This window comes from Amblyomma mixtum, chromosome 3, assembly GCF_055824585.1.
Source record: "Amblyomma mixtum isolate Tamu chromosome 3, ASM5582458v1, whole genome shotgun sequence".
Classification (NCBI taxonomy): domain Eukaryota; kingdom Metazoa; phylum Arthropoda; class Arachnida; order Ixodida; family Ixodidae; genus Amblyomma; species Amblyomma mixtum.
The window spans coordinates 150069718-150096600 of NC_143014.1; the positions used below are offsets into that span (position 1 = coordinate 150069718).

Here is a 26883-nt window from a genome sequence, read left to right on the forward strand (position 1 = left end):
ACGGCCGCACGCAGCTCATCGTATGGCCGGCAGCCGAAGGCAGAGTAGGTGAGCCGACGCAGGAGGTCGGGCGGGAGGATGTCGCAAAGGACTGCGTGTTTGAACGGCTGGATGGTGATGCCGTTCAGGTACATCGCAGCCTCCAGTTGGGCGAACCACCCGCCGACGCCGGCAGGCCGGAACGCTGGGAGCGGCGGATCGAAACTTGGGTGCTGCCAGTACGCCATGCTGGAACGCCGCTGAGATAGAAGGCACGGTTCGCCGGGTCACCACTGTTGAGGATTTTGCGGGGTCGCAGCGGAGCACCAGAGAGAGACGACCAGCGTGGCAGGCTTCTAGTTCCGAACTGCGTGTGCCGGGCGTGCGCTCCGATCACGCGCTTTCGTTCTTTATTTTCTTCTCTCGCGGGAACGCCGATCTCAGCGGCTGCGCTTTATAGCGTCGCCGGGCGCTACATGTTCATTGGCGTTGGCGTTGACAACGTTTTACACTCCTTTCATTTTAAGGAAAGGAAGTGCGCATAATTGGCTGCCTGGGTCAATGGGCGCCTGAATTGCGCTTATAGGTACGTGGGATTATGAGAGAGATGTGGGCTGCATGCGTTAGCGCTGACAACGGTGAGCGAACTCTTGCGATCAACCATTAACTGCCGCCTGCCAGGGTGGGTGGGGACCTTAATGTAGATATAAAGACAAACAAACAAGAATTCCTTACCACTCATGTGGGAGAACATCCCGTTCCTCTTGCTCGTAACGCCTCCCACGGCCTTGACAACCTAGCGAAATACTTGCGCAGACCTCGTCTTTGAGAACCAGGCATTGGTGCAGCAAGTCGAGCATACATCCATCTGTTTCTCCGACCACAAAGCTTCCTTCATGACAATCAAGAACTGTTAGTGGAGTGTTTCGTGAAGAAGGAATATGTGCGAAAAATAAGTTTTCTGTAATTGTACATACTTGTCTTGCTCTAATTATTTGCCCCAATCTATCGAAAAGCTGGAACAACTGATTAGCTGCGCTCATATTTCGCATTAGGAAGTAACCTAATCGTCGGCAATTTTTTTTTATTTTTGGTAAATTCGACGGACTTTCTTCGGTGTTTATTCTGGAACATATTTTTTTCTGCGAATATTATTTCCTACGGATGAATGACCGGTTCCTTTCGGGCGTATAATATTCATGTGCAGTGAAAAGTCATTGCACATGAGTTTTATCTCAAGAGTTTTAGTCTTGGCTTTTTTGTCAGCTTCAGTATTCGATTTATCTCTAAATAATGCACAAATTATCGTTAATGACTGACAAAGCGCGTATAGGTGTGCTCGCAGAAGGAAATGCTATCGTCAATACCAAGAAACCAACAGAAGGTAAATGATGAAACCACTGAACAAAAACTCAAGTGGATGTTAATTTCTATCAGTATGTTGGTTGCTGTGCTATCTGTGTTGTTGCGCTAGCTTGAGCGAACAGATCAGATCAGCCTAACCTCGATCAGAGCTCAGCCTGAGTCTAATATCGTAACACGTGCCGACAACCCAGCAAAGCAAAACCATGAGCCAGTCAAGCTAAACACATGTTTTCGCACGCCTACTCGGTTTTACTACGTTGAAACCCTAACACATTTTTTTCTTCTGCTTTCTAATCCATTATCTTTCAGCGATAAAATAATTTCTTTTTTATTCTCCCTCTGACCAAGAACACAAATTAAAAAAAACTGAAACATTCCGCTACGTTCCTTCGTTTCGTTGACTGTTTGCTTCCTCCATAAATGTGTTATAACGAACCCCTCATTTCCCTTCCCTTGTATGCTCCTTTGAGTATGGAGCTCCTACTCGATAGCCAGCTAGGTCCGGCGAACATGTCATGAATACTCATCTTTTTCGGTTAAAACTGTTTCGAAAAATTTATCGGGATTTTTTTCGGTTCAAACTGAAAAGTCCACCCCTATCTATATGCTTGCGAGGGCATTGTTTCGCCTACAGAAAGCTTAAGACGCTTTGACACTGTTAGTTGACAAGGTAGCGAAAAATTGACTTCGCGTTGCGACAGTTTTTTTTTATTTTTGTAGCTTTGTCACTAAGTTTGAAAGAGCATTGTCATACATTCTGTATCAGATGGATCTCGGGAGGTTCGCGATGCTCAAACTGCCCCGGTAAGCAGCAGAAGTGGCAGAGGCCGCGTGGTCTCGGCTTTTGGTGCGTCAGCCTGGCAGGAATTTACTCTGGAAGGTTATTGGCGAAGCGTCTCTGATCATTGCTTTTTACGAAACACCTCAGAGAGAACAATCGCTCATTGTGCCCCGTTCATAAATAGCACCCTCGTGTTTTGTGGGGTGAGGAATAGCTTCCTGCTCGCCATATGTCCACTTGTCGCCGCACTCACGAGTCCCTTGTTGTTCCCTGTTCGCGAGATACCGTGCCTGTCCTGGGCAGGCCGCGGATAATAGTGCGACAGGCTCACGAGTGCTCCATTGTTCAATTGAACCTCTGAAAGGCATTCATCGAACACGCGAAGGTCACATCGCAAAGAAACATATGCGTCAGATCTAAAAATTCATCAATTGCCAATACAGCGCACGGACCTTTCGTCGACAGGTGATGGTCGCACATTCACTCAAAAATTGTGCGCCGATGCTCTCCAAGGTTTCAGGGAAGTTCCGGTGGGCTCAGTATAAAGTCAGCATGCGCTTTAAACGCTCCTGAAACACATATATCCTGGGTACATTTTACAGCTACCGTCATTACTGTAGTGGTAATCGAGTGGATAGGGCGTACGTTCGAATGCCTGAATCCGCGACTCGGGGAAGGCGAGAGACTGAGGAGGAAAGGCGCAGGCACTGCAGCATTGAGGAGGCGGCAAGAACTGGGCATACGGAGAGCGAAACATAAAAAGCAAGGGCTATCAAGCAGGTATAACGCATGCAGCCAGAAGTCTGCGGACTGATGGAGAGGAAGAGGAAAATATAAGCACTGCGCTGTCTCAGCAGCAGCGACGAGGTGGAGAAAAGGATGCGCACGCGACGTGCATGGCTGTATTGTACTTGAAGCAGAGGCGGGCTGCTGCTGCTGTGTTTCTCGCAACAAGCGCGTTTCTTTGCAGTCCAGACAGAGCAGGCAGCCACAGTCGGCACGCAATCGCAACCTGAGCGATAGTTGCTTGCCGAGCAAGTAGTCGCCCGTAAACGGAAGCGAGCCGATGGTAGCCGTCTTAGGCGGGCCAGGAAAAGCGAGCGAGACAACGCGGTGAGCCGACGAGCGTGCAACCTGTTAGCCAAACTGAGAATCAGCGGCGAGCACGCAGCCGGACTTGATGTTTGGAAAGTCTAGCCTTGCAGTCTAAACGCGAATACGCCTATATGGGAGCAAAAAGGGAACAAAATGTCCTCTAGCGCATGAAGGGAGTGCGCTAGGGGACATTTTGTTCCCTTTTTACTCATTTGTGTTTAGAGTGTAGCGGCATACTTCAGTTCTCACAAGCCTGAAATGTGCATTGTGCGGTAGGGAATCTTGAATGGTACAGGAAGATGTGTTCTGCGGTACGATTGTGTGTAGCTACTTAGCAGCATAGTATGCAGAGGCTCGGCTGTCGCCGTGTTGCACTGCAGGATACGGCAGGGAACTGGCCGTTTTTGAAGCGAAAAGCTTCACTATACCCGCACCACAGCCGCGCTTCGCGTGAGCCGTCGGACTTAAGTTTATGGAGCACGTTAAATTCATTACAACTAAATGGGAAAAAAACAAAGGCAGTAATTTTCACCCCAAGACAGTCTACATTTACAAAAAGTATCAATTTATCTATTGGTCACACAGCAATAGAACTTGTCGATACAGTTAAAACTCTTGGTGTATATTTTCATAAACATATGCTCTGGGATGTGCATGTAAATAACGTCGTTTATCGAATTTTAAGGACCGTGGGTATACTAGCTAAATTCAAAAATTTCTTACCTCCTGCTGTTAAACTTCATTTGTTTAATGCGTTATTTATGTCTAATGTGAACTACTGTTTTCTTGTTTGGGGTAACACTACATTTACAAACTTAAATCAAATTCAAATTCTACAAAAGAAAGCCGTTCGACTTATCGCAGGTGTGGAGGCAAATACACACACCAGAAGCCTTTTCACGAAATTCCAAATACTTTCCATACATAGCCTTTATTATTTCACCTTGGCCAGAAGATATAAGCAAGATCTTCATAGCGAGGAGGCTCTTATTCCATCCATAGCAAACTTAAAATTAAGAGAAGGCAGGTTGACGTCTCGGTCTCCAGAAATTTGGAAGGTTCCTTTTTTGCGTACAAATTTTAGCCGTCAAATGTTAGAGTATTCCCTTCCATCGTTACTTAACTATCTTCACAGCCATAACATCCATTTAGAAAATATTAGCATGTCAATGTTGAAGACTTTTTTTTCGTCATAATAGAGATGGTACCTTCACTAAGAATTGTATAATGATGATGTATTTTTTTTCCCTGCTCTTTATATATGTATTGTGCCTATGCTATCTTCCGACATGAAAATGCAATATTCTTATTTTGTTATTTTGCTTCAGTTCGTGCAGTGGCTTTGCACATTCATTTTTTTTTTTTGTGTGTGTAAAGTGTGTCCGGAAAATTAATCACTACGTTGCGCAACCGTTGTATGCCTTGTAAAGAGGGGCTTGAACCTCGTCAAGTGAACTATTTTTCACTTTTGTTCAAGCCCCTACCGCTTTGACGGAAATAAATAATGTCAAATCAAATCAAAACCAAGATTTGCCACAGCTGCGCATGCGCGAAACCGAGTGACGTCACACGCGGCACAAATTAAAAAAATAAACAAAAGACAAGCAGTGCGCCAGGAAACTCTCATATCTCGGTGGACACCCGAACCGCGCCGTAAGGGCCTTAAGGAAAATGAAACGAAATGAAAATTTGTTTTAAGGAAAGGAAATTCCTGTCTCTCATATCTTGGTGTACGCCCGAAAGGAATGGACACCACAGTACATGTCTCTAAAGCAACCTTCTAAGACAGCACCGTATTCACTACACGCGCGTCTCCTCCTCCGCCTCCGTACAGGCAGTGTGTGGACGGCCGAACGCCTCCACCGTTATCGTGGTGCTCCCAGTGCATTGTGCGCCAACTGCGACAGCCATGACGTCAAACCAAGCACAACTGCAGCTATTCGCTTGTATATCCAGGCTTAACCAGAGCTAAGCCACTGCTTAATTTTGTTTCAGCTGAAAAGCTTGATAAACATTCCTGCGGTAGGGCGAAGGCACATCCATCCACTTGGCGTCGAACCCGCGAAAACTTTATTGTTCTTTGTTTATGACGTACTGTGCCTTTCCTGGGTAGGCCGCACATGTTTATGCGACGGACTCACGAGCGCCCCATTGTTCAATACAACCGCGGAAATCCATTTATTCAGAACGCGAAGGCTGTACTTCAGAGTTACCTTTGTGTCAGATCTTCAAGTTCGTCAGTTCCCAATACAGTGCACGGGCCTCGCATGGACAGGTGCAGGTCATGTATATTGGCAACAAAATTTTGCGCCGATACTTTCCAAACCTTCGCGAAGCCCTGGAGAGATAAGCAGCATCTACATGCATTAAAACACTCCTGAAACGCAGAGGTCAATTTCAAAAAAAGAGAGAGGGGAGGGGGGCGAAATTTTTATCACGTAAAAAACGCGTTGCTTGCTCCCCGCACATTCCTTATTTTTTTTTTATGAAAGTTCAAGAAATACACTGCTCAAACAGGACTGCCACCGCTACGTGGGAAACTGCTCTTTCCAAGAGCTGTTTATAAATTCGCCGCTGCTTAAAATGATATGCCATAGGTACATTTTGCTGCAATAGCAGTAATAGGCTCATTTTATTTCTCCTAATCGCGGCGTCTGCGTTTGAGAGCTAGAAGTGAAACTTCCACCCTTCAGAAGCCTCCACCCACTTCTACCCTCCAGAAGCCTCTACCCACGCACCAGCAGCACGAAAAAGTGACGGCGAAATCAAAGATCCAATGGGAAGGCGCTTAAAGCGAAAGGCAAAAAACCCACCTGGTCTCGCACCTTCGCCGCATCAGTTCGTATGATTGTCGGTCTTTTTTTTTCTTTTCGTAATCTACGAAAGCTATGCATATAACTACTTGTAATCTGAATTTTTGTCTGTCACTTAATTGATGGTGTGGTCATAATTGGACATTTGGGCTATAGACAAGAATTTGATTGACACCGAATGCCCGTCTTTCCGCATCGTTCACACGTGGATGGGAACGCGACTTCGTAGCAGCCGAATTTTTATGAACCGACGAATTCAATGCTTCCGTCACGCTATTTATTTGACTGGTGCTTGGGTTGATACTGAGCTTTCCTGGCATATTTTTATCTCGCTCAGTAAATTTCGAGGTGGAATTTAATTTGCTGGCTTCGCTCTTTTGGCATAAGTAATGCAGGTTCGTTGGTACAATGTGCATAAAGAGCTGTTTCGATTATGTCAAGCTTGGTTCAAGGAGGAGAACTGAGAACGCATGCAGCATGATCGCGTTGACTATACTAGCTGAGTCCGCCGTAACTGTGGTTCTATAGTTTGCTTGGTTGAGCGCCACCCAGCAAACCAACACTCGTCATGGCGAATGAGAACAGTTTCTCTCGGTAAACTTTCGCCAATACGGCAAAGTCAGGTCCGGTATTTGTCGGTGATGATGGTGCATTTTAATGGCGCAAGGGCAGCTTTGGCAAGAGAGCACCATTGCACAAGGTATGTTCGTTGCGCAAGTGTAACGAACCCATCAAGGACCCATTTTTCAAGAATTTCATCCCTCAGAAGCCGAGCACCAGGCCAGGAAAAAGCTTGTATAACAGTGCAGACCGGTGAGCACCCGGTGGCACTGGGGGTCGAACCCGGCACCTCCCGCATACGAGGCGGGTGCTCAAAACACTAGGCCATCGCTGCGGTAAGATCTGGCGTAGTTGTGCTTTTATGGGTACGTGGTCGTAAGACATACCGGGTGTTTCAGCGAAAATTCCTAAAAATTGCAAGCTGGAAATGAAGAATAAATATTTTAGGCAAAAACTGTTAGCCGTGGCGGACGTCGTTTACTGTAAAAATTATCCTTGCTGGTTGCTAGTTGACCAATCCACTATAATTAACCTTTTAATCAGCGTAATCTGGTGGTTAGTGCCGGTGTGCAGTTCGAAGCCATGGAGGTTTTGAAATGAAGCGCATGAGGCGCGTAGGAAGTCTAGTGCAATCCCAATGCCCTCTGGTGATGTGTTGCAGTGCTATGGAGCCCAATTCGAATGGAATCCACTGTTGTACCGCGTTATGCAAATTCTCTTGCTTCGGCGCTGGGTGAAAGGAAAAGGATAGCCATGGCCATTTGCGTAGTCGTTATTTTTTAGAACAATGCAGCAAAAGAAAGTGCATGTGACTGTGCAATAGAGTATTGCAGTTCAAATTTGGCGCCTTAGTCTTTATTGCAGCATGACACCAGCAGATGTGTTTGCAACCAGCTTTCCGCTCGCCTGATGGGCCCAGTTTCGGACCTGGGCGGAAAAATAGCGCCGGATTTACTCGCGCTTGAGAGCTTCGGAGTATTAATTTTTCTTCGTTTCAAAAACTGGTATGGCATCGTCTTGTCCATGGCATCGGTCTCCCCAGTGGCACTAAACGCCTGAATGTGCTAATAACAAATTTATTAGTGGATTTTAGTTAATTAGCTACCTAATTAGATGAATTTTATTGTAACTGCCATCCGCCGCTGCTGAGAGCTTTTTCCCGCAAATGATCATCCTTTCTACTTCAAACTCCCTATATTTCGAAATTTTTATCATGTCTTCGCCAAAACACGCGGCAGACGCGCGCCGTAAGTGCCATAAGCATGACAACGAGCAAGATATGCCGCATAATCTCGGCCAAAGCGAGCAGCGAATAATTCAAATACAAAATGATGCCACGCATAGTAAAATCCAGCTTCGCTCTAGCCTCTTTTCGCGCGGTTACAGACAGCTGACAGGTAGCGTTATTAAACTCGCATCGCTCTCGGTTCACGTATATCGACTATAGTTATACAGTCGCCGATACAAGCCTCACTGGAGCCGTCCTCCGTACCGCGTGCTTTGGGAGACTGCGTTGGCGGTGTGGGCTTCCAGAGCCGCCCTCCCGCCGGCAGAGTGAGGAAGCATGCGTTGCCATGGAGGAAAACGTCGTCCCTCTTCCCCTTTCGTAACCGTCGAGGAAAAGCTCTGTGCAAAGCTGGGAAGACGGCGGCGGCGCGGTGACGCTTTCCGCACTGTTCGCTACGCAGCAAACAAAGACCAAAAGAATGAATGGAAAAGAAGAATAACATGAAGCGGAACAAAAAACAAGAGACTGCAGGCTCTTGTATGCCTCAACTGACATAAGCCGCGCGCGTTATTTTCGCCGCTTCGTTTCTTTTTTTTTTTTTTTCTGCTGTTCTCTGCAGTGATGCAAGCGACTCCGGACGGCGGTTTGTCTCTCTCGCAGGTAGCCCTGCCGTTCTTGTTTATTATTCGCCCTATTCTTTGCCTTACTGGGCCTGCTCGGGCCGTCCACGCGTTCAGACGAGCTTCTGTAGATGTGTTTACGTGATGGTGGCTTCTCGTGCGGGTCAAGATGAGTAGGCCAGAAAGCGTCCTAGCGGCGGCCTTGCTTGACTTGCAGCAGTCCGTGACAGATTCCACGCACCTCGAGTGTTTTTTTCTTTTCTTTCTTTCTCCTCGTCCCCCGGATTCGCGTTTGCGCTGACTTTGAAAACGCGCGTGCGAATTTTGTGCGTGCGCGCGTTCGTGCCCAAACGTGCGTTGTCCATCTCGACTCAACCGCGCGCAAGAAAAAAAAAAAAAAAACAGGAAACGTGACAGTCGCGTCTTCTCACGGTTCCTACATAGCTTACATATTTTTTTTCTGCTTATCAGTTTATACTTGCGTGGGCAAACAATGAAACAAAGGTTTGTGACGGGATGTTTTCTTTTTCCTTCTTCCACGCAGTTCCTTCACTAGCTCATGAATGGGGCTCCGCTTTGTGAACAGAAGTAAACCATGAGCTGAACAAAGAGAGTCCCCCGTGTCGCTCCTTTCTGCCGCTGTTATTGCGTCAGGGGGCAGCATTCTCGCATTATCCGCGCGAATCGCGTAACAACTTGGCATGCCCGATTCGACCGTCTCTCAAGCGCCAATTCTGCTATCTCCCTCACGTGCGCCTGTCGCTTATACAGAGCCTGTCGGCCCATTAGTCGCAACGGCCATGACCCAAATTCGTCTCGGACTGCCACGGCCAACGTCCGATTTGGGGCATAAATATACACTGTCCTAGAAGAAGCTCATCTATCCTTTTTGCTGTTCATGGCGATGGTCAGCAGAAGAAGGAGGTGGGGGGCACCCTTTCCTCCCGGAGACTTTGCGAATCCATTCTCTGCAGAGCCGTGTGTTGCCACCCCACACCCTGCGCACACAGAGGCGCGTTAACCTTGCGTGGAACGAGAGCGCGGGCACCCCACGCGCGTCGGAGTCTGGGGCCGCTTCCCCGCGATGCTGGAACCTGTCCATCAGCGCGCGGCCAGCCAGGCCGGGCCGATGAGCGACGCTCCAGGCGCAGCTATCTGGGACAAGTTGTTCCGAATCACTTTCTTCATCTTCTTCTTCGGCACCGCCGTTCAGCAGCGGCGGCGGCAGCTTCCTGCTCCGGAGGTATTGCCGTGCTCCACCCCCTTCTCTGTGTACTTCTTTCTTTCTCCTCTGCTCAGGCCGCTCCTGTGCCCTGGGTGTTTGCTTTCCGCGCGCGCGCGCTCCGCTGCCCTCTTTCCTCCGGCGCAGTGTTGGAAAATAAACCATCGAAAGGGAGAGAATAGAGCGCGTATCCATACTCGCCTGACGCTGTGGAATGCCCGACAGCCTGGGCTGCACGCGCCAAACTGTATAGTGACCGCGTGCTAGGCCACGCGCACCGGCGTCGCCGAGTCCCAATCAGGGCGCGAGGCGAAGGCACCGTGGCTCCGTTGTCTGCGTTTGTGGTTGCTTTCAGGTCGCATAAGGCGAAGGGACTCGTTCCGTATCTTTGGCGAACCAGGACGAACGGATGCCGAACGAAAACCTCGGGCCCTCAGCCATCTCCGGCTGATAGACCGGGCTGAGCGGCTGCTTATTGCCTTTGGGGCCCTGGACTGAGGGCTCCATCCGTGACGTCGTGGTCGACCGCTTTGCACCTGCTAGCGTGTCATCGCAGGCGGCTGCAAGGCGACTGACCGCGGCGGCACTGAAATAGGTCGATGCCATTGGCTGGAGGGGCTCCTTTGAGGGGCATTTGCCGCTTCGTTATTGAGTTTTGTTCGACTATAAAAGAGTATCTTGCCGCTAATACTACTGCCGATGCCGCAAACGTAGACACTTGCCATATTGGAGGATGCTGTGGATAAGTTATAAGTTATAACTGTGGATAGCTGTGGATAAGTTAAATGTGGATAAGATACAGTGGTTGTATCGGCGTAAAGACGCGAGACACGAGGTAAACGCAGAAAGTATACTGAGAGCGGCTCTTTGCTACGTTTGTGGAATGTCGTACGGCTTCGCGCTGTTCCAAGGTGAACGAAACTGAACGAATTCGTCGCGATAAAACTCCAGCTACAAATTTTGAAAAGTGCTTTCCGAAGGCAGCTTGAAGTGCAGGCTTTTCTTCTATCCTGTTGTGGTCCGTGTATATTCTAATCGTAGTGACAATACATCAGATGTCATCGTGGTGTCGTTGTTTACGGTCGGTCCATTTATGAAGTCGGTTTAGTGATGTAACTCTCGACGAAAGAAATTCGATCGCGTTGGCCTGAAATACTTCTTCCTTTGTCCTATCGTGAATTTGATGGCGAAGAAAAATGATCTTTTCGTACTAAAAAAAAGCAACAAAAAAACGGAGAAATATTTGCAACAAACCAAATTTTTTTACTCCAGCGAAGAAATAAAATGAGCAATAGTTGAATTTTCAGTCCGTAATTATGTTTTAGGCATAATTTAAACTGTCAGTTGTCTCACTGATAGAGAAATCTGCCTCCAGTTGCTATGCTTTTGTATCAGTGTCTTTAGTACACGACGCATTCGTTCTTGTTCGGCTTTAACCTTTTTTTATCATGCGTGACATTCGAACGCCCTCGAACATGCTTTACCGACCTCCATCACTGCTCACTTTAAACGCAGCAGCGCGGCTACAGTGCGAGGCTGTCATGTTTTATGGAGGAATTATCGCTTTTGCATGCGGAAGCTATAAGCATGGCCCTTCATTGTCGAGTACAACACGATTTCTCCCTGTTTCTGCACTCTATTTCTGTGCTTTATACTTATCGGGGTAAACCCGATGCAAATAAGGCACGCGTAAGTTCGGGTTCAACCCGATTTATCAAATAACTTTCTCTCCCACGTCACTTCTTGCCACTGCTAAGGGCTGAACTCAGGTGCCGTGTGTAAGCTAGCCGCTGCTGCAAACGCACTTCAGAAAAGCTGCTGACGACCTAACTTTCGTCACCTCCTTCTTTAACCACGTGTTCTGACCTTGTCAGTCAAGACAAGGCTCTGCTTCCATATGAACTCCAACAATATACCCGTTGAGGGAGCAATAAGCCTCGTAACAGAGGCTGGCGTCACTCAATAATGCACTGGCCGTCGCTAGCCCCTGCTCTCAGGCTGTTGAGTTTTCCAAATGGCAGCTGTGACGATGAAAAAATGCGTTCGGAGTCAGAGTACGTGCATTAAAAAGCTCGGCGGATCTTGAGTGACCGCAGGGACGCTAGGGATGCAGGTGATAACGAAATCGCGAAAAGTTACTGGAGAAGAGAAAAAATAAAACACGCGAGCATTTGAACATTTGTTGCCTGCAACGTGCTTCTATAGCTAGGTTGCATCTGCGTGAGGTAGCGTTACGCATGCTAACGAGAATTCAAGAGTATGTAAACATTTGTTTGCTGTAACCTAGCTTCCATAGCTAGGTTACAACTAGATTACCAATGGTCGTGATTAACTTCTCTTCATTATAAAAATAGCAGCCACGTCCACCCTCTTCCCCTTGCGGAAATTTCTGTGGAAATGTTTATAGAAAATCCTGATATCCACCCGATTTCCACCCAGTTTCGACTGAAAGGAGAACGGCCGATTTTGAGCCTGCTTAATTTGATACCCAACAATTCTGGACAGTCATCTCTGAACGCGAAAAAAGGTTATGAGCGCAATTTTTTTTCTTACATTGTAAGATTTCACTATAACACTCAATATACCCGCAGATCTCCGGTCGGTAGGCTTGCATCTTTTTGCTATTAACGTTTTAAGAAAGATTTAATAAAGGTTATTAAGAAAGATTTCGCTACATATCAGAAGAATGGACCTTTACTTTCAATATTTCTATAGCAGTACATTACAATTTTCCAGTAATCAAAATTTTTTTCTAAGAATGCTGGACATGCACACTTAACAACAAAGAGCCCCAACTGTATGCTGCAGATGATACTGATGCTCAATATTTCTACACTTGTTGTAACCTGCACCTCGGATGCATGGAGCGCCCGAGCGGAGGGCTCAGGGTTAATCGCAACTACCCGGCACTGTTCTAACGAGCACAGAAACCTCGGCGCACAGGTGCTGCTACATTTAGCCCCGATCCAGATGCAGCTGCTGTGCGAATCTGCAAACTCTTTCGTGCTCAGCAGCCGAATGCCGCAGCCACCATCCACCGTGGCGGTCTATGTGGGACATTTGCACAACTCAAATATGTATCGCGCAGAATAAATGTGTTTAGAGACAGACGGAAAGTGGTGCAGCGTACAGTATAAGCACAGTGCAGAACGGCAGCGACAGGTCAAGGCTTGCGGGAGGTTTCTGGTCCTGACGGCACAATTGAATATGCGCTCACAGGCCTTGCTTAAAAAGGGCTCGCGAAGCGACGCGGCAGCGGACGCACTGCCTCTACGTCGGCAAAGCTTTGTGTTTACTTAGTCCTGCTTCGTGCAGCGGCAGATAAAAATGTGCCGCAGGAAATGCTCCCCCTTACTTTGTGGGCGCATGCCACACTTTTGTGACCGTGTTGCAGCGACGTTTTGAAATGAGCTAAGTTTCATCCATGTTTTATCCAGAAACTAGGGGTGTGCGAATATTCGAAATTTTCGAATTTAATTCGAATATTAGATTTTTGCTATTCGTATTCGATTCGAAATCTAAGTATTCGTATTGTTTCGATTATTCGATCCCATGCGAATATTCTTATTCATCCGAATATTTTATTGCGAACACCGGCGTACATTTCGGTGCGCAAGTCCAATCGACATAACAACTTGGCGGCGTCCAGAGCCATGCGTAATGTTGGGCTATGCCGTAGCTGACTGTGCTTGTGAGCGTCTTTGTGGCTATACCTGCTAAGCTGGTATAGTGAAAGCTGTGCACGAAGTACCTCGCAATACCTGCCACTTCAGTGCCACGTCAGAGGGAATTATCTGTGGCTGGAGAAGTCGTTTCAACTAGAAGGGAACGACTCCTGCCTGACCATGTGGAGCAGCTGGTTTTCTCTCACGACAACCTTTACTGTTCTTCCCAGCAACGCGCTTTTGCGCTTATGGCATGCTAGAATCAATCAGTGCTGTGTACTAGCCACTTTCTGCGAAAATTCTACTCTTCTAAGAATAATGTTCTAGACTTCGATACTTTCTGTGCAGCCACACACACCTTTTGTGTTCATTTAATCATTGATAGTTGAACTGTCATGTTCTTGGATGCTCAAATAAATGTTTTGCAGTGGTTAAATGTGTCTTTCCTTGATTCTTCGATATTCGATTCGATATTCGGAACTAATTATTCGTATTCGATTCGTATTCGAAAAATTTGATATTCGCACACTCCTACCAGAAACGCATTGACACGTGTTGACCGAGTCGGTTTGACGTAAATTGCTGCAGCTGCGATGAATTATTTGCGTCTATGGATTCTGTTATTCTTGCCGCGAATGAAACTCCACGTGAAATGTATTGCTTGCTCTCTGCACGGGAACGCTCAGATGCGAACGAGTGGTGGCACTCGGAAAGCTATATATACTTGCACACAAGACGGACAGAACACTACGCTTGCGCGTGCAGAGTTGCCTATAGCGCAATACTTAGAAAGACGAATGGATGTCAGTGCTTCGTATGAAGCACCGATAAGGGCTCCCGGACCAATACTTTGTAGCTTTCTGTGGCAAACAAAGGCAGAATATTTTTGGGAGCTGTGTTATTCTCTCGGCAGGAAAATGCCTAAAGAAAACCTTCTTTTTGCGTTAAGCTGTTTGGGCTAGTCTCAGGCATGTTGGATCCATTTTTCTTGACGTGCATACTGTTGTACACCTAGAGGCAGCTACAATAACAACAGACATAATAGTGATCCCTTGTACGAGGCGATCCTGGCCGCTAGAATGGGAAAGCACGATTATTAAGCTAAAAGTTTCTTGGTGGGCTCATTGCGAACAAGTCCGAGGACTCGAAAAAAAAATATTTCGCTATCATTTTCACTATGTGCTGGCCGATTTCAGGAATTTGGCAGGCCAAATGGCTGTAATTCAAATTACATGCTTTAATATATTCCAAACGCGTTTGCACCGCCCAAGTAATACGCGTGTCTTAGACGCATCAGTATAGCACGGTTCACTCTACTGCTGCCATATTTCAGGATGGACAAATGCGGCCTGTATGTTTGTCGTTAAAAAGGAAAGAGAAGAGGTAAGCTGTAAACAGCTGCTCTTCCCGCACGCACGGTGGAAACGCACTGCGGGCGAAAACTGGAAGCATACGCCGTGCTCCGTAAGCAGTCGCCTGTCGCGGTGCCAGCGCGACGAGAGCGAACGGCGCCTATACCGCCGGGGACGAGCTGCGCCTTATCTTCGTCAGAGTCGCAGCCTTAACCTTGATATTCGCGATGCCGGGACGCCAAAATTAAACGAGCCCTCCGTTACGGAAAAGGACCCCCTCCCTCTATCTCCGTCGGAGCGACACCTACAGCGACCACCTCAAATAACGCCGGCGGAACGGCGACGACGGCCGAACGGCGAGATTATATTTGCGGTTCTCGCCGGTCTGCCGCTGCCGGCGTGAGCGGAGACGTGAGCGTGACCATCGATCAGACGCGGCCGCATGGACGGACGGGTGATTGGGCCGATTGGGGCGTGGGCGGCCATCGCGGCAGCGACCTCCGGCCGCCGCGCAGTCCCGGTGACCCCGTGCCATCGCCGAGAGAGCAGCGCGTGCGGTATACAGAGGTGCTCTGCTCGCGGGGCAGGGCGGCCGAGGCCGGGCTGACGAAGATGAAAGTCTGGCGGCCGTGATAGCTGGCGGCTGTCAGGGCCGGAGCCGTCTCGAAGCGGGAAGGAGAGCGAAGCGAGCCCCGGGGGGACTCCGGAAGCGTGCAGCCAGCGGAGAGGAAGGACACTTCCTCGAGATAGGAAGTGCCGCCCAGAGGCGACCTCCGGGAGCAGATTGAGAACGGGGCTCCATCGCCGCCGCTCCTGCCGCGGGCACGTACATTCGGCACCGGGAGACAATTACGCGGTCGACGCCGGAAGCGTTCTACCTTGCCAGGTCGCCTTTCCATATACGGGCCGACCTCGGTGGCCTTCGATTACGGACGACAGAAGCGTGTGGGTCTGCAGCCGGACGCCGCATGACTCTTTCGCTTCGCCGACATTCGCGCCCCTCTCTTCGCGTTTCCTTTTTTTTTTTCACCTTCATATCGGCGCCTCACTCGACTTAGATGAGTTGGGAGGGGGGGCGCGGCGATTCTTTGGGACGTTTTTACGGCCAGCGCAGGCTTGGTGGCATGCGCGGCCGGCGGCGGCGCAATACAGGAAGTCGTGACTGCGGCGTTGTGTGCCCGGCTGGCGAATGAATTAACCCGGTGAAAGAATTGAGAACGCGCACTCGACACGATAAGCGTGCCCACATGGCTCAGATGGATCTCGAACAAAAGTGGAACAAAACAAGCAGCCGAGAGAAACCCAAAAGTGGAGCACAGCAAGCCGAGCTGCTGCTTTGGGAGGAAGAGGTGGAGCCTCACTCAGTGCTATCAAAAGTACCGCTGAGAAGCGCACGGAAGCTACACGCCTCTCGGGCATGAGGAGACAACGGCCGGCAAGGACGGTGGGTGCGTCTCTAGTCGGTCCAACAAAAACGGGTGTTTTCAATAAACATGTCCTCGGCGGCTTCGATGAGAGTCGTGATGGCAGTCCGTTTGCACGGTCTGCATTTTGCGCGCGTTATACTTAAAATGACAAGACGGTTGTAGTGCCTGGCAGTGATCTCATGAGCATTACTGTGGTTATACTGGTAAATGCATGCGGTTACGGACAGGCTTGCGCAAAAGTAAGCCCTAATCCTCCCCATTTTTGCCCAACAAAGCTATATGTAGCGTTTCATGTGTTCGTGATGCCGGTGCACACCTAAATACCACGCCAAATATTTAACACCCCATTCAGCGTTGCGGTGTGGGACGAGAATGCGTTTCGAAATAAGAGCGAGAGGCTAGTGAGACCTTCACTTTTGCCTGCGGGGTGTACGTACAATTTGTGATCTCTTCAATCACATTCTCCACATTGGCAGGTGAGGCAGTGATTATGGTGCTCAAATGCTGACCTGAAAGCCACGGGTTCGATACCGGCCGCGGCATTTCGATGGAGGATAAATGCTAGAGACCCGTTCACTGTGCGATGTCAGCGCAGCTTTAAGAGCCCCAGGCGGTCGAAATTATCCGGAGCCCTCCACTACGAGCGTCCCTCTTTGCCTGAGTCGCTTTGGGATGCTAAACCCCGCAGACCATAAGCCATCTCCACATTTGCGGACGCTTTCTATTCTTTGACGCATGTTTATAACTACGCGGGCAGAAAGACAAAAAAAAAAAAAGGCGAGTTATTTCTGCGTCCAACGCTTGATGTACTCTGCAAACGTTATCAGAAGGCACGTGGCGCAGTAAACTGGGCCAGAGACGGATGAACGCTTTAAAACTGAAGGTAAAAAACGAGCACGTGCTGCCGGAAATTTGACGAGTTTTTGCTCAGCGAGGACTGCGAATAACAGATTTTTTTTTTCATTATCGCTGGTTGTTACTTAAGCTGTTTCTGCTTCGTTCCGTTTAATATAACGCTCTGCGTGCCTGACAATGGAATGCCAGACCGCGTTGTGCAGTTTAAACTGAATTCGTTGTCACGTCGTGTACAGAGCAATTTTCATGGAACCTGGTATGGTATGGCATATGTGGGGTTCAACGTCTCAAAGTGACACACGTGCTACGAAGGACGCCGTAATGAAGGGCTCCGGGTTAGTTTCGACCGCCTGAGGTACTTTAACATTTTGCAGTACACGGTCGCCTTGCTTTTCGCCTCAATCGAAACGCGGTCGGGATTTAACCCGCGTCCTCGGGCTCTGCATCCTAGCGCCCTAACCACTGAGCCACCGGGGAGGGGCATGAAACCTGGAATTGTCAAATTTCTCCGCTCGGTAGATGAGTATTCGTTCCTGCCTGGGTGCACTTGCCTCGGTGCATAAAAGAAGCAGGATGTTTCAAGTGCCGCGCGGCACTGTTCCAAGCGTTGTTTCAAGTGCCGTCCGACGTTATAACGCATTGGTTACTTGATCGAATGCGTTAACGCATGTGTATCTTTCTTCGCGCCATAAAAATCTGCGAACAGAGCGGTTCCTCTCGAGCCTCGTATCCTCGGTTCAAAGCGGCAGCGATGAGGCGCAAAATAAGTACGGTATGTCAGTAGCACAGCGAGTGGTCTCAAGCCAAGTTAACTGAGGTTCGATTACTGTTTATACACTAATGATCTAATAGCCTTGGCGAGTGCATTATCGGCACCTAATGTATTCAATGCAATGTTCAAGTTTAGACGTTCTCCAACCATGAAAGCTGTTCTCGGGGCTGATATACGTTCAGGTAATTAGGCACATGTAGGTTGGCTCAACTTGTGAAGCGAAAGACGCCCTTCACAATAGCGCTACCTGTCCTGAGAGCGAACAAAGCAATCCGCTTGCACGGTGCACGCGAAATGTACTACTGGTGTCTCTTCAAAGTGCTCACAAACAGCATTTTCTGTTATTTTCTTCGGGGAGCTGTGCTATCGCAGCTGTCAGTTCGGTGCGCTGCAGGGACCTGTCAGCCAGGTGGTACGATGCTCGGTTTTTACTCTGCCGTTCGGGTTCCCGTTGAAATATTTTATCCCCCGTCCTGCATTTTTTCTTTTATTTCTGGAGCGGTCCAAAATGCACGGGATACACACAAAAAAGCAAAGCATCGTGCCAGCAATGAAATCCGAAAGTTGATGTTGACAACGTTCGTCTTCTGCTTGTTTGCCAAAAATCAACAGAGCTGCGCGCGCGTCTGTATCTTGTTTGGTTGAATGCCCTCAGATAACAGTCAACATGTGTGGCGCCGCGCTGCAGTTTCTCTCGACACAAACTGCGCCTCTCTCCTGCCTGGTGTCAAAGTATTCAAATGAAGACTTTGTGATGCAAAAATAAATACGTAAATTCTTTCAATTCGTTTCGACTGTTTTGCTACACGCGCTATTCGGATGCCTATTGAAGCCCCATACCCAAAAATTCTGGACGAAAGCATTTTTGAGCGAGAAACCTTTTATGAATGCAATTTTTTCATAGAGTGCAAGATTTTACTATAACAATCAATACATCCGCGGATCACCCGACGGCAGTATTGAATTTTTTTTTCTATTAACGTTTTCGCTATCGTCAAAAGCATCCCCCATTGGTTTTCTATGGGAGTCTTAACTGTTCGATGCGATTGATGGAAACACTTTAAAAGAAAGATTTTGCTACATATCAGAAGAAGGACCGTTGCCTTCAATATTTTTCTAAAAGTATCTTACAGTTTTCTCATTTTCAAAAGTTTTTACCTAATTGGACGGGTTCTCGTGAATGAATAATCTTTGTGACGAACTTTGAGGCGCGGTGGGTGACTACAGTGGTTCTTTGCTTCGTAAATTTATTTATTTATTTATTTATTTATTTATTTGGATTAATCTCATGCCCAAGAGGTGTTATTAAGGAGTGGAATTGCAGGAATGCTTCCTGGTTATACATTATTAGCTGAAACTGGCTTTTTTACGCTCCTGGCTTTACAACATTTAGCTAAGGCATGGCGAAAATATATCTGGTCTGTAATGAACGTGGGCGATCTGGGAAGCCGGGACCAAACCGGAGTTGACGAGACTGAAGCCGCATCACTTCCTACAAACCGCAAGTTCGAATTCAGTTGTTCAAATTAGCTAGAGTCCACCCTATATATATACAGGGTCTGTTCTGAAAGTAGTAGGACTGTTTTTTTCCTGGGCGAATGGGCGGACGAGAGGGTGGTCTGCGCGTGCAGGATCGTTGAAGGGGGATATTGGGAATGCTGGGGAAAATCGGCAGTCGGCTATCGGCCGTTGAAGAGAGGAGGTCGCTTGTACTGTCAACCCCTGTCGACACGTCTCGTCACGCAGAATCATCGAGCATTTACTGGATCAGCGATACGCGATCAAATTTTGAGTAAATCTTGGTAAAACGGGCAAAGAGACTCACAACATGATTAAGGAGGCCTACGGTGACGCTTCCATGGGTAGATGAGGTGTTTTGAGTGGCACAAGCTGTTCCGAGAAGGTAAGGAAAGAGTGGAGGAAGACGACCGCTCCAGACGCCCTTCGACCAGCAAGACCAACGAAAATGTGTAGCGAGTGAAACATTTACTCAACAATGATCGTAGAATGAGTATCAGAATGATTGCTGATGACTTGAGCATTCCTCAAACCCAAGTTTTTGAGATCGTGACAGAAAACTTATCCATGAGGAAAGCGTGCGCGAAGTTGGTGCCGGGAGTGTTGTCAGAGGAGGAAAAGGCCAACCGGTAGGATCTTCTTCATCATGTGAATGAGGAGCCCGATTTTTTGCCCAGCACGAGGCGGCAACGCTGCCTCTGCCCCCCTACTGTCTCGACTTGGCCCCGCCAGACTTTTTTCTATTCCCGAGAATAAAATCGACGTTCAAGGAGAAACATCACGGATCGGTAGAGGTGGTTCAACAGGCCGTGACGAGGGAGCTTAACAGCATTCCGGTCCAGGCGTTCCTGGAGGCGTACGAAAACTGTAAAACTCATTGGCAGCAGCGTGTAGGTAGAGAAGGGTGCTACCTTGAAAAATTGTAATCGTTTGTACTATTTTCTCGAATAAATTTTGTTTAAAAAAATGAGTCCTACTACTTTCAGAACAGGCCATGTGTGTGTATATATATATATATATATATATATATATATATATATATATATATATATATATATATATATATATATATATATATATATATATATATATATATATATATATATATATATATATATATATATATAAAAAAAAAAGAGCTTTCGACGGCGATATCTCGAAGCCGGCTATGTGAAGCGGCAATGGGGCATTTGCACCACTTGGCAGAGCGCAGGCGACTCTAGGAAACGATAGGACCTGCCCAGTGTGAGCCTTTTAAAACAATAAGATCAGTACATTTCGCATGAACCGTGTTGGCGGGTGGCGCCTTTTTCTCCTACGAGTTACAGTGCATCTTCGGAGAGTTTCTTCAGCTTCATGAGCGGAGCCGCGGGCCTCGTCTACTTCGCTTGATAGAACTGGGCGGAAAGTGATAGTATACGCGACGAACTCTCGTTCGAGGCAAGATGACGCTGTAAATTTGAAGGCAAAGTTGAATACATTACTTATCAATGAGGCATGCTGTCAAAGAATTAGCGCGAGCTGTAATGAAGCCTGAATTTAATTCACATAAATCCACACACTGTGCTGCACATCCTATTGGCTGCGGTTCATCATAGAAGTATCCATTTCCAACCAGAAATGTAAGGCTCAGGCGCAGATTTTTTTTTACCTTTCCCCTAAAGCGGAGCGTGGACCTTCGGTGAACATCTGGGCTGATGCTGCCCACCCACCGACCGCCACCATCGAGCCACTTGCACCGACCTTCACCCTACAGATAAATTCTGTCCCGTGTATGAAGCCTCGGCTTAGAGTCCAACTGCTTTCACAGAATTGTTTCATCAGACGTCTGATTTTCCTGTAATTTTTTAAATTTTTGTCGCATTTAATTTCACATCTGGACATACACTTTGCGAAGTATACATTTCACATCTGGACATATACTTTGCGGACTGTACATATGAACGGCGAATCACGTCACTTTGATGTAAAGAAAAAACAAGAATAATAAGTGACAAGGAAGGACTGATGGCAAAGCTGCAAGCGGAGAAACGTTTTCCACGTGGAGATGAAACAGGCTGACAGAGGAGGAGGACGGTGCACTTGTCCCGCAATTTTTGTCGAAAGTATTCCCGCAAAAAATTACAATAAAAACAAAGTGGCAACCGCATTGGCATGTGCCTTCTAGCCAAGTTCGTACGCCTGCAGCAAATGAAAATTTTTTTTTTTCACTTTGGTCGGAAGAATTTACTAGTGTGGCACTGAAATTGAAAATCTCCAAGTTTGAGTATAGCAGCTCTGCGACCGGAGCCTACGTCGAAAGCACTAAAGGAATAAAAGCCTAAAGGAAAAGAACATGTCGCATTTGACCCGAAGCCTGCAGCGTTAGCGGCGTCTCAGCAAAGTGCTTATATCTCTATGCGGTGTAGGTTGCAGGTGATCATGATCGAATCCTATACTTAGCCCCATGATAAAGCGGCCCTATTCGGTTCATAATTTTGCCCAAACATTCGACCACGACTCACGTGACGTTTGAGTGGCAAAACTTGAACGCCTTATTTTGTTGCGAATTGAAGAAAATGTTGCGAATTGAAGAAAAGAAACCCATGAATTCTTGAAATAAGTCGTACGTAGTTTTGAAGCGCGGGTAGGTACTGAATATTATATCTGCGCAGTAAAACTCTGCGCTAGCATAAGTTTTGATTCCCATGGACACGAGATTTCCTCCATCTCTGGTGCTGAAATTCAAAGTCAATAAGTGCACCAGCACTTGGCGTCCGAGCCGAGGGCATCCGTGCCAAACTCGGGATCCCTCTCACAGAGACGAAACAGTATCAGCCTCTCGAAACCAAGCGACCTTGTGTAAATAATGGTTCTTTCATCATCAAAGGGCCTATTGTTCCGGCGTAGCTTGCCTGATAACATACCAGACGGCGCGGTGAAACGGGCAAAACATATTGACTGGGGTGGGCTCTGAACAAAAATTTGCATACGTCTTTTGTGGCGGCCGAGCACGGATTGCTAGCGTGTTTGGGGTCACGCGATTCGTTGACGCATACCAAATTGTGAGCGAAGTTGTTCGCGATTAGGTATTCTTGAAGAAGCGGCTAAACTACGCTGTTCTGGATAAGACCTTCCGTTATTCTCTTGGATTTCAGAGTCTAGATGTCGTTCAAACTACGCAGGTGTCGCGGTTTTGCTAGACTTCTAACTGAATGGCTTCTTCTTAACTTGCTTGGGCCTTCGATTATGATATCCCGTGCGTTTAATATCACGCCGCGACATATAAAGCCATGCAGAATGGGGATAATTCATTCAAAGGCAGCTTGATGTTGCGCAATGTTTGTCTCTTGGGTATAGTTGAATATTATAGCAAGTGGCGACAACTTAAGAAAAGGGGAAATTTGCCAAATCCCAGCAAGAAACTTCAATAAATGCCGTGTTTCTGTCCGAAGACAGCGCTTCTATTTCCTACAGAAGCAGGCAGTAAGCGGAGGATGTTGCAGCCTTCTTTAACTCCTCTCACACGTTGCCTTGCGAGCGGAAATTTGGAGGTATGGTATGCGCATGCGCGACAGTATCGCTGATACTGTTACTCATGAACACGTTATGGACTCTTACTCTCTGCTCTCAACTCTGCTCTTGGATGTAACTCTAGAACGAAGCGGTGAATTCCCCTCAAAGGAGGCTTTCCAGCCAATGGCGTCGACCGATTTTCATGATGTTGGGGTTGACAGGGGATTAACTATAGATTGTTAACCGGGACATCATAAAAAGTGGTCGGCGCTGTTGGCTGGAGGTCCCTCTTTGAGGGGAATTTGCCTCTTCGTTCTTCAGCTGTATCCTACTATAGTCCACATGAGCTTCAGGGACTTGTCTGTTGGTTATATATGGATGGAAATTGATTAGAATGCGCTTCCTTTACTTTGGTGTCCAGTTGTTTCGGATTGCAGGGGTTGTGCCGAATCCCGGCAGGTCACGTTTCCGTTCAGGCTGTATGGGTGGGCTTTCCGAGCGAACTCCGACCAAGTGCGGCCGACCCTCGGCAGCGCTGGCGTGAGCGGAAGCACAACACGCAGCATGCACTGTAGAGGGCGAAAAATGAGCGTATATTAGTCGTCTCAGGTAAGCTAGACGTCGCTCGGGGAAGCAACGTCGTAAATCTATTGGCTCAGGGCGAAGCTGCGGACAAGGAGTGTTATAGTGCGCGACGCTATGAACGGCACTCCTCGCATGCGATTTATTCGTTGTCGCCGCTCCCGTGTCAGAGGTCCATTGGCATCTCCGTGTGTGGTCCCTACTGCGGGTGGACACCCGAGTCCCCCCGAGCTCGCTTTCTCGGCGCGATAAATTGGGCGCTGTTTCTTGCAGCCGTGTGATATTTCCTTTTGTAACTTTGGGAACGTAGGCGGCCGTTTCAAGGGGGAGAGACGCCAAGATGGCCGAAACTCTTGCTCTTGCTGAGTGCCACCGCGACATTCCATGCAGAGGGGCAGACCACATTTGTCCACTATTTCAATAAAGTTTAGTTTGGCGTGCATTTTTCCTGTGGTCAGGGTGGATTTGTACATGCGGCATTTTATTGCTGGACACTAGCTCGCGGTCCTCTACCTCAAGCGTGACTGCAGCATTCAACTATGGCAGCCATGCTGCGTGGAGAACTTTTCAGCTGGTCACTTAAAAAGCAGCACCCTGCAGGGATTCGACAGTCTACGGGCGTCTGAGCAGCTGTCAGAAGCATACGTTTGTATTAACTCGTCGGAGGGCTGTAGTCCCAACTTTAAGGATAAGGTAAAGTACGAATAAAAACAAACTATGATAGATCATAGTTGCTAGATCATGAACTCATGGAGAGTTATGTACCTTTTGTTGGGCATTAGTGTTTTATTTTTTAGCGGCAAGATTAAGCGTAGCGATGGCTTGTAGCCAATTCTGCCGAGCTGAAGTGTCACCAGGGTTGTGAAAGAGGAGGAGGAGGTGGAAAAACATTTTTTGGAATCATCGAGATTATTGATCTCCTTCGAGTGGTCGAGTGGGTGGCTTCTCCATCCCAGGACTCCACTAGCCATGACTACTCTATGAACGTGTGCAAATATGCTTGAAGGGCATCGCATTGTTCCTTGAACAACAGAAGTAATCTCTCTGAATCAACGAAACACGTACTCATACAAGATACACGAAACACGCGGCTGATACAAGCTATCACGCTCCCCTTGGGCAGCCCTTTTATTCACTTCTTATCTTACTGGTGGTTCGGCTGTTTGTCTTGCACATTGCCATCATAGGGAGAAGTTCAGAACACTGTTGTCGATAGAGTTTTTCTTGTTTTAAAATCTGTGAAAGCGCTTAATACCATTGCGAGTATATCGCTAACTCAAACACGCCTCACTAAACAGTTCAGAGCACCTCTCCCTGTTAGAGGGCGTAATTTCACTTGTAGAAGTGTAATTAGTACTAAAAAAAGCGTAATAAGGCCAGTTGGCGCAAAGTGAATAGACTTCCGCTATCGGAGGCTCATTATACGCATGCATGTATAATACATGGCTTATTGAGAAATTAAGGCCAGCCTAAATCAACTCCCAATTCTTATCAAGTCAATTCGCTGCCCCTGTGTCTTTGAACCTTCGTGACCTTTCTGATATGATCGGCTGAACCCATTTTCAGGCACACAGAAGCACAGAAAAGACAAGACACAAGGCTAACACAAGGCTTTCCTGCGTCTCTGTGTTCCTAGCCGTGTATTCAGCTGATACCGTCAGAGTTAGTGCACAGGGTAGCTCAGTTACAAGAGACACCGCAGAGTGCCTCGTCAGCCCTTTGGCCTGGGCGCATGTACACGCATCACCTGAAGTTGCTCGTATTCTCCGCTCACCTGCCTTCTGAATTTGCATGCGCTGCTGCAGCTGGGGTACGCCAAGACGGGCCAGTCTTCATCCGGGATCCACTTCCGCGTGTACAGCAGGACGTTCATCATAAAGCATGGTTCATCCAGGGTCGTCATTGTGAACGTGGATTCCGGCATGATTGGTGACATCGTCAAAATAGAGGTGAGTGTGTGGCCATGTTGCCACTATTCACAGCGTCCAGGTGAGGAGCTTCGTACAGCAGCACTGCCTGCCGCACTGAATATGTTTGTGCTCATGTGCATCGCTGAAATAGCCACACTTGATTCGGTAAAGAATCGGTAAGCTTGCGTCCCAGAATAAATGCTCTTAGCTCAGGCCCCGTACACGTCGACCGTTTTATTGCAGGTTTTAGATAAATTCGCCTTCACAGGACATCTTAAAGGCCTGCGTTACCATTAACCTATATCTTGGAGTTCTTTGGCCACAGCTGTTCTTGCGCCATAAAAAGTCCATCATCATTCATATCACCTTAGTTGCTTGGTAAGGTTGATACGTCCGCCGTTGTCGTTCAGGCGGAAAACAAGCATGCTAATTAATTTATTCTAAATGCGGCGTACATTGTGCGGGGTAGCCTTGATATATAAGCTCTCATTACGTATACAGTTGTATCTTTTTATTCGCAGAAGTTGCACACGGCCTGCTAGGCATTCCGCAGTGGAGGGCTTCTTCTCTTGATTAATTTCGACCAACTTGTTTCATTTATCGCGCATAAAAATCTCAGTACACATCCGATTTTAAAGTTCGCTTGCGACGAACAGTGGTCGTCGCGGCCGCTATTCGAACCCACAACCTCGTGCTAAGCAGGCACGAGGCCGCAGCTTATTCACGGCGGAAAGAACGCAACTGCGCTGTGCCAGCCTCGCCTGGTCGGTGCTGTGTGAAATGAATAAAAAGAGCACAAAGAGAGAACAGGGAGTGAAATGCACGCTTCTGCGTACATTTAAAAAAAAAGCACAAGGGTGGTCGATTCATGCTGCCGTGTTGGAGCATCGGCAAGGGAATATATTTTGTAATAATCCTTACGCCATGGCAGTTCGTCCATTTCAGTGTTTTCCACTGGTTAGCACCGCCTTTGCTCGCAAAGCCGGTGACATGCATTCTCTTCTTGTATCAGCTACCAGCCTTGATATTACAACTGGCCTCGCGGCGGAGGCACAGAAGGACAGATAGAAAAACTAATCGTTAGAATACGTGCACCCTGCAGCAGCTGTCCCTTCTCCGCTTTGAGATCTTCGCTCGAGGTTTATTCGTAGGGGAAAGCATACATGCATCCACGGTGCTTCAGGTGCCCTGCGGAAATAACGAGCGGGTGGAAACGAGTCGTGCATGATCTCGCACCTGGTACTAAATTTTATAGTCATCAAGCTGTCTTTAAAACCTTGCTGAGCCAGTTTTCCCGGATCCTTATCTCTAACGCTATCCCCCCCCCCCCCCCCCCCCCCCCCCCCCGCCACACACTTTATCATTTTGCTATTGTACCGTCGCTCGTCCGGCCTGTTTGAGCGTCCTTACACTGACAGCTGGGAAGCAGCTTAGCACTGCCGAGAAGGCAAGATTATAATTTCGTGAAAATATATCGTTGCACAGTATACGTTCAGAAATAGGATGAACAGATTGTCGTTGTACTCAGCACATGTGGAAGTTTTCCTCGTGTACGCAACCACGTCTTCCGCAGTCTGGGACAAAAAAAAAAAAAAAATGGCGCCAGATCCTCGCACTCTCGAGCTTAGCGTCGATCGAAATAA

At 47.7% G+C, this 26883-nt stretch overlaps 1 protein-coding gene across 1 annotated transcript in view; it reads left to right on the forward strand.

Moving 5' to 3' along the window:
* Positions 1–26883, forward strand: part of CDase (neutral ceramidase) — an 88742-nt gene that overhangs the window by 13288 nt on the left and 48571 nt on the right. The window contains exon 2 of the mRNA XM_089581523.1: positions 25136–25279. Coding sequence (XP_089437649.1) covers positions 25136–25279 — 144 coding nt within the window. The remainder of the gene's footprint in view (positions 1–25135; positions 25280–26883) is intronic.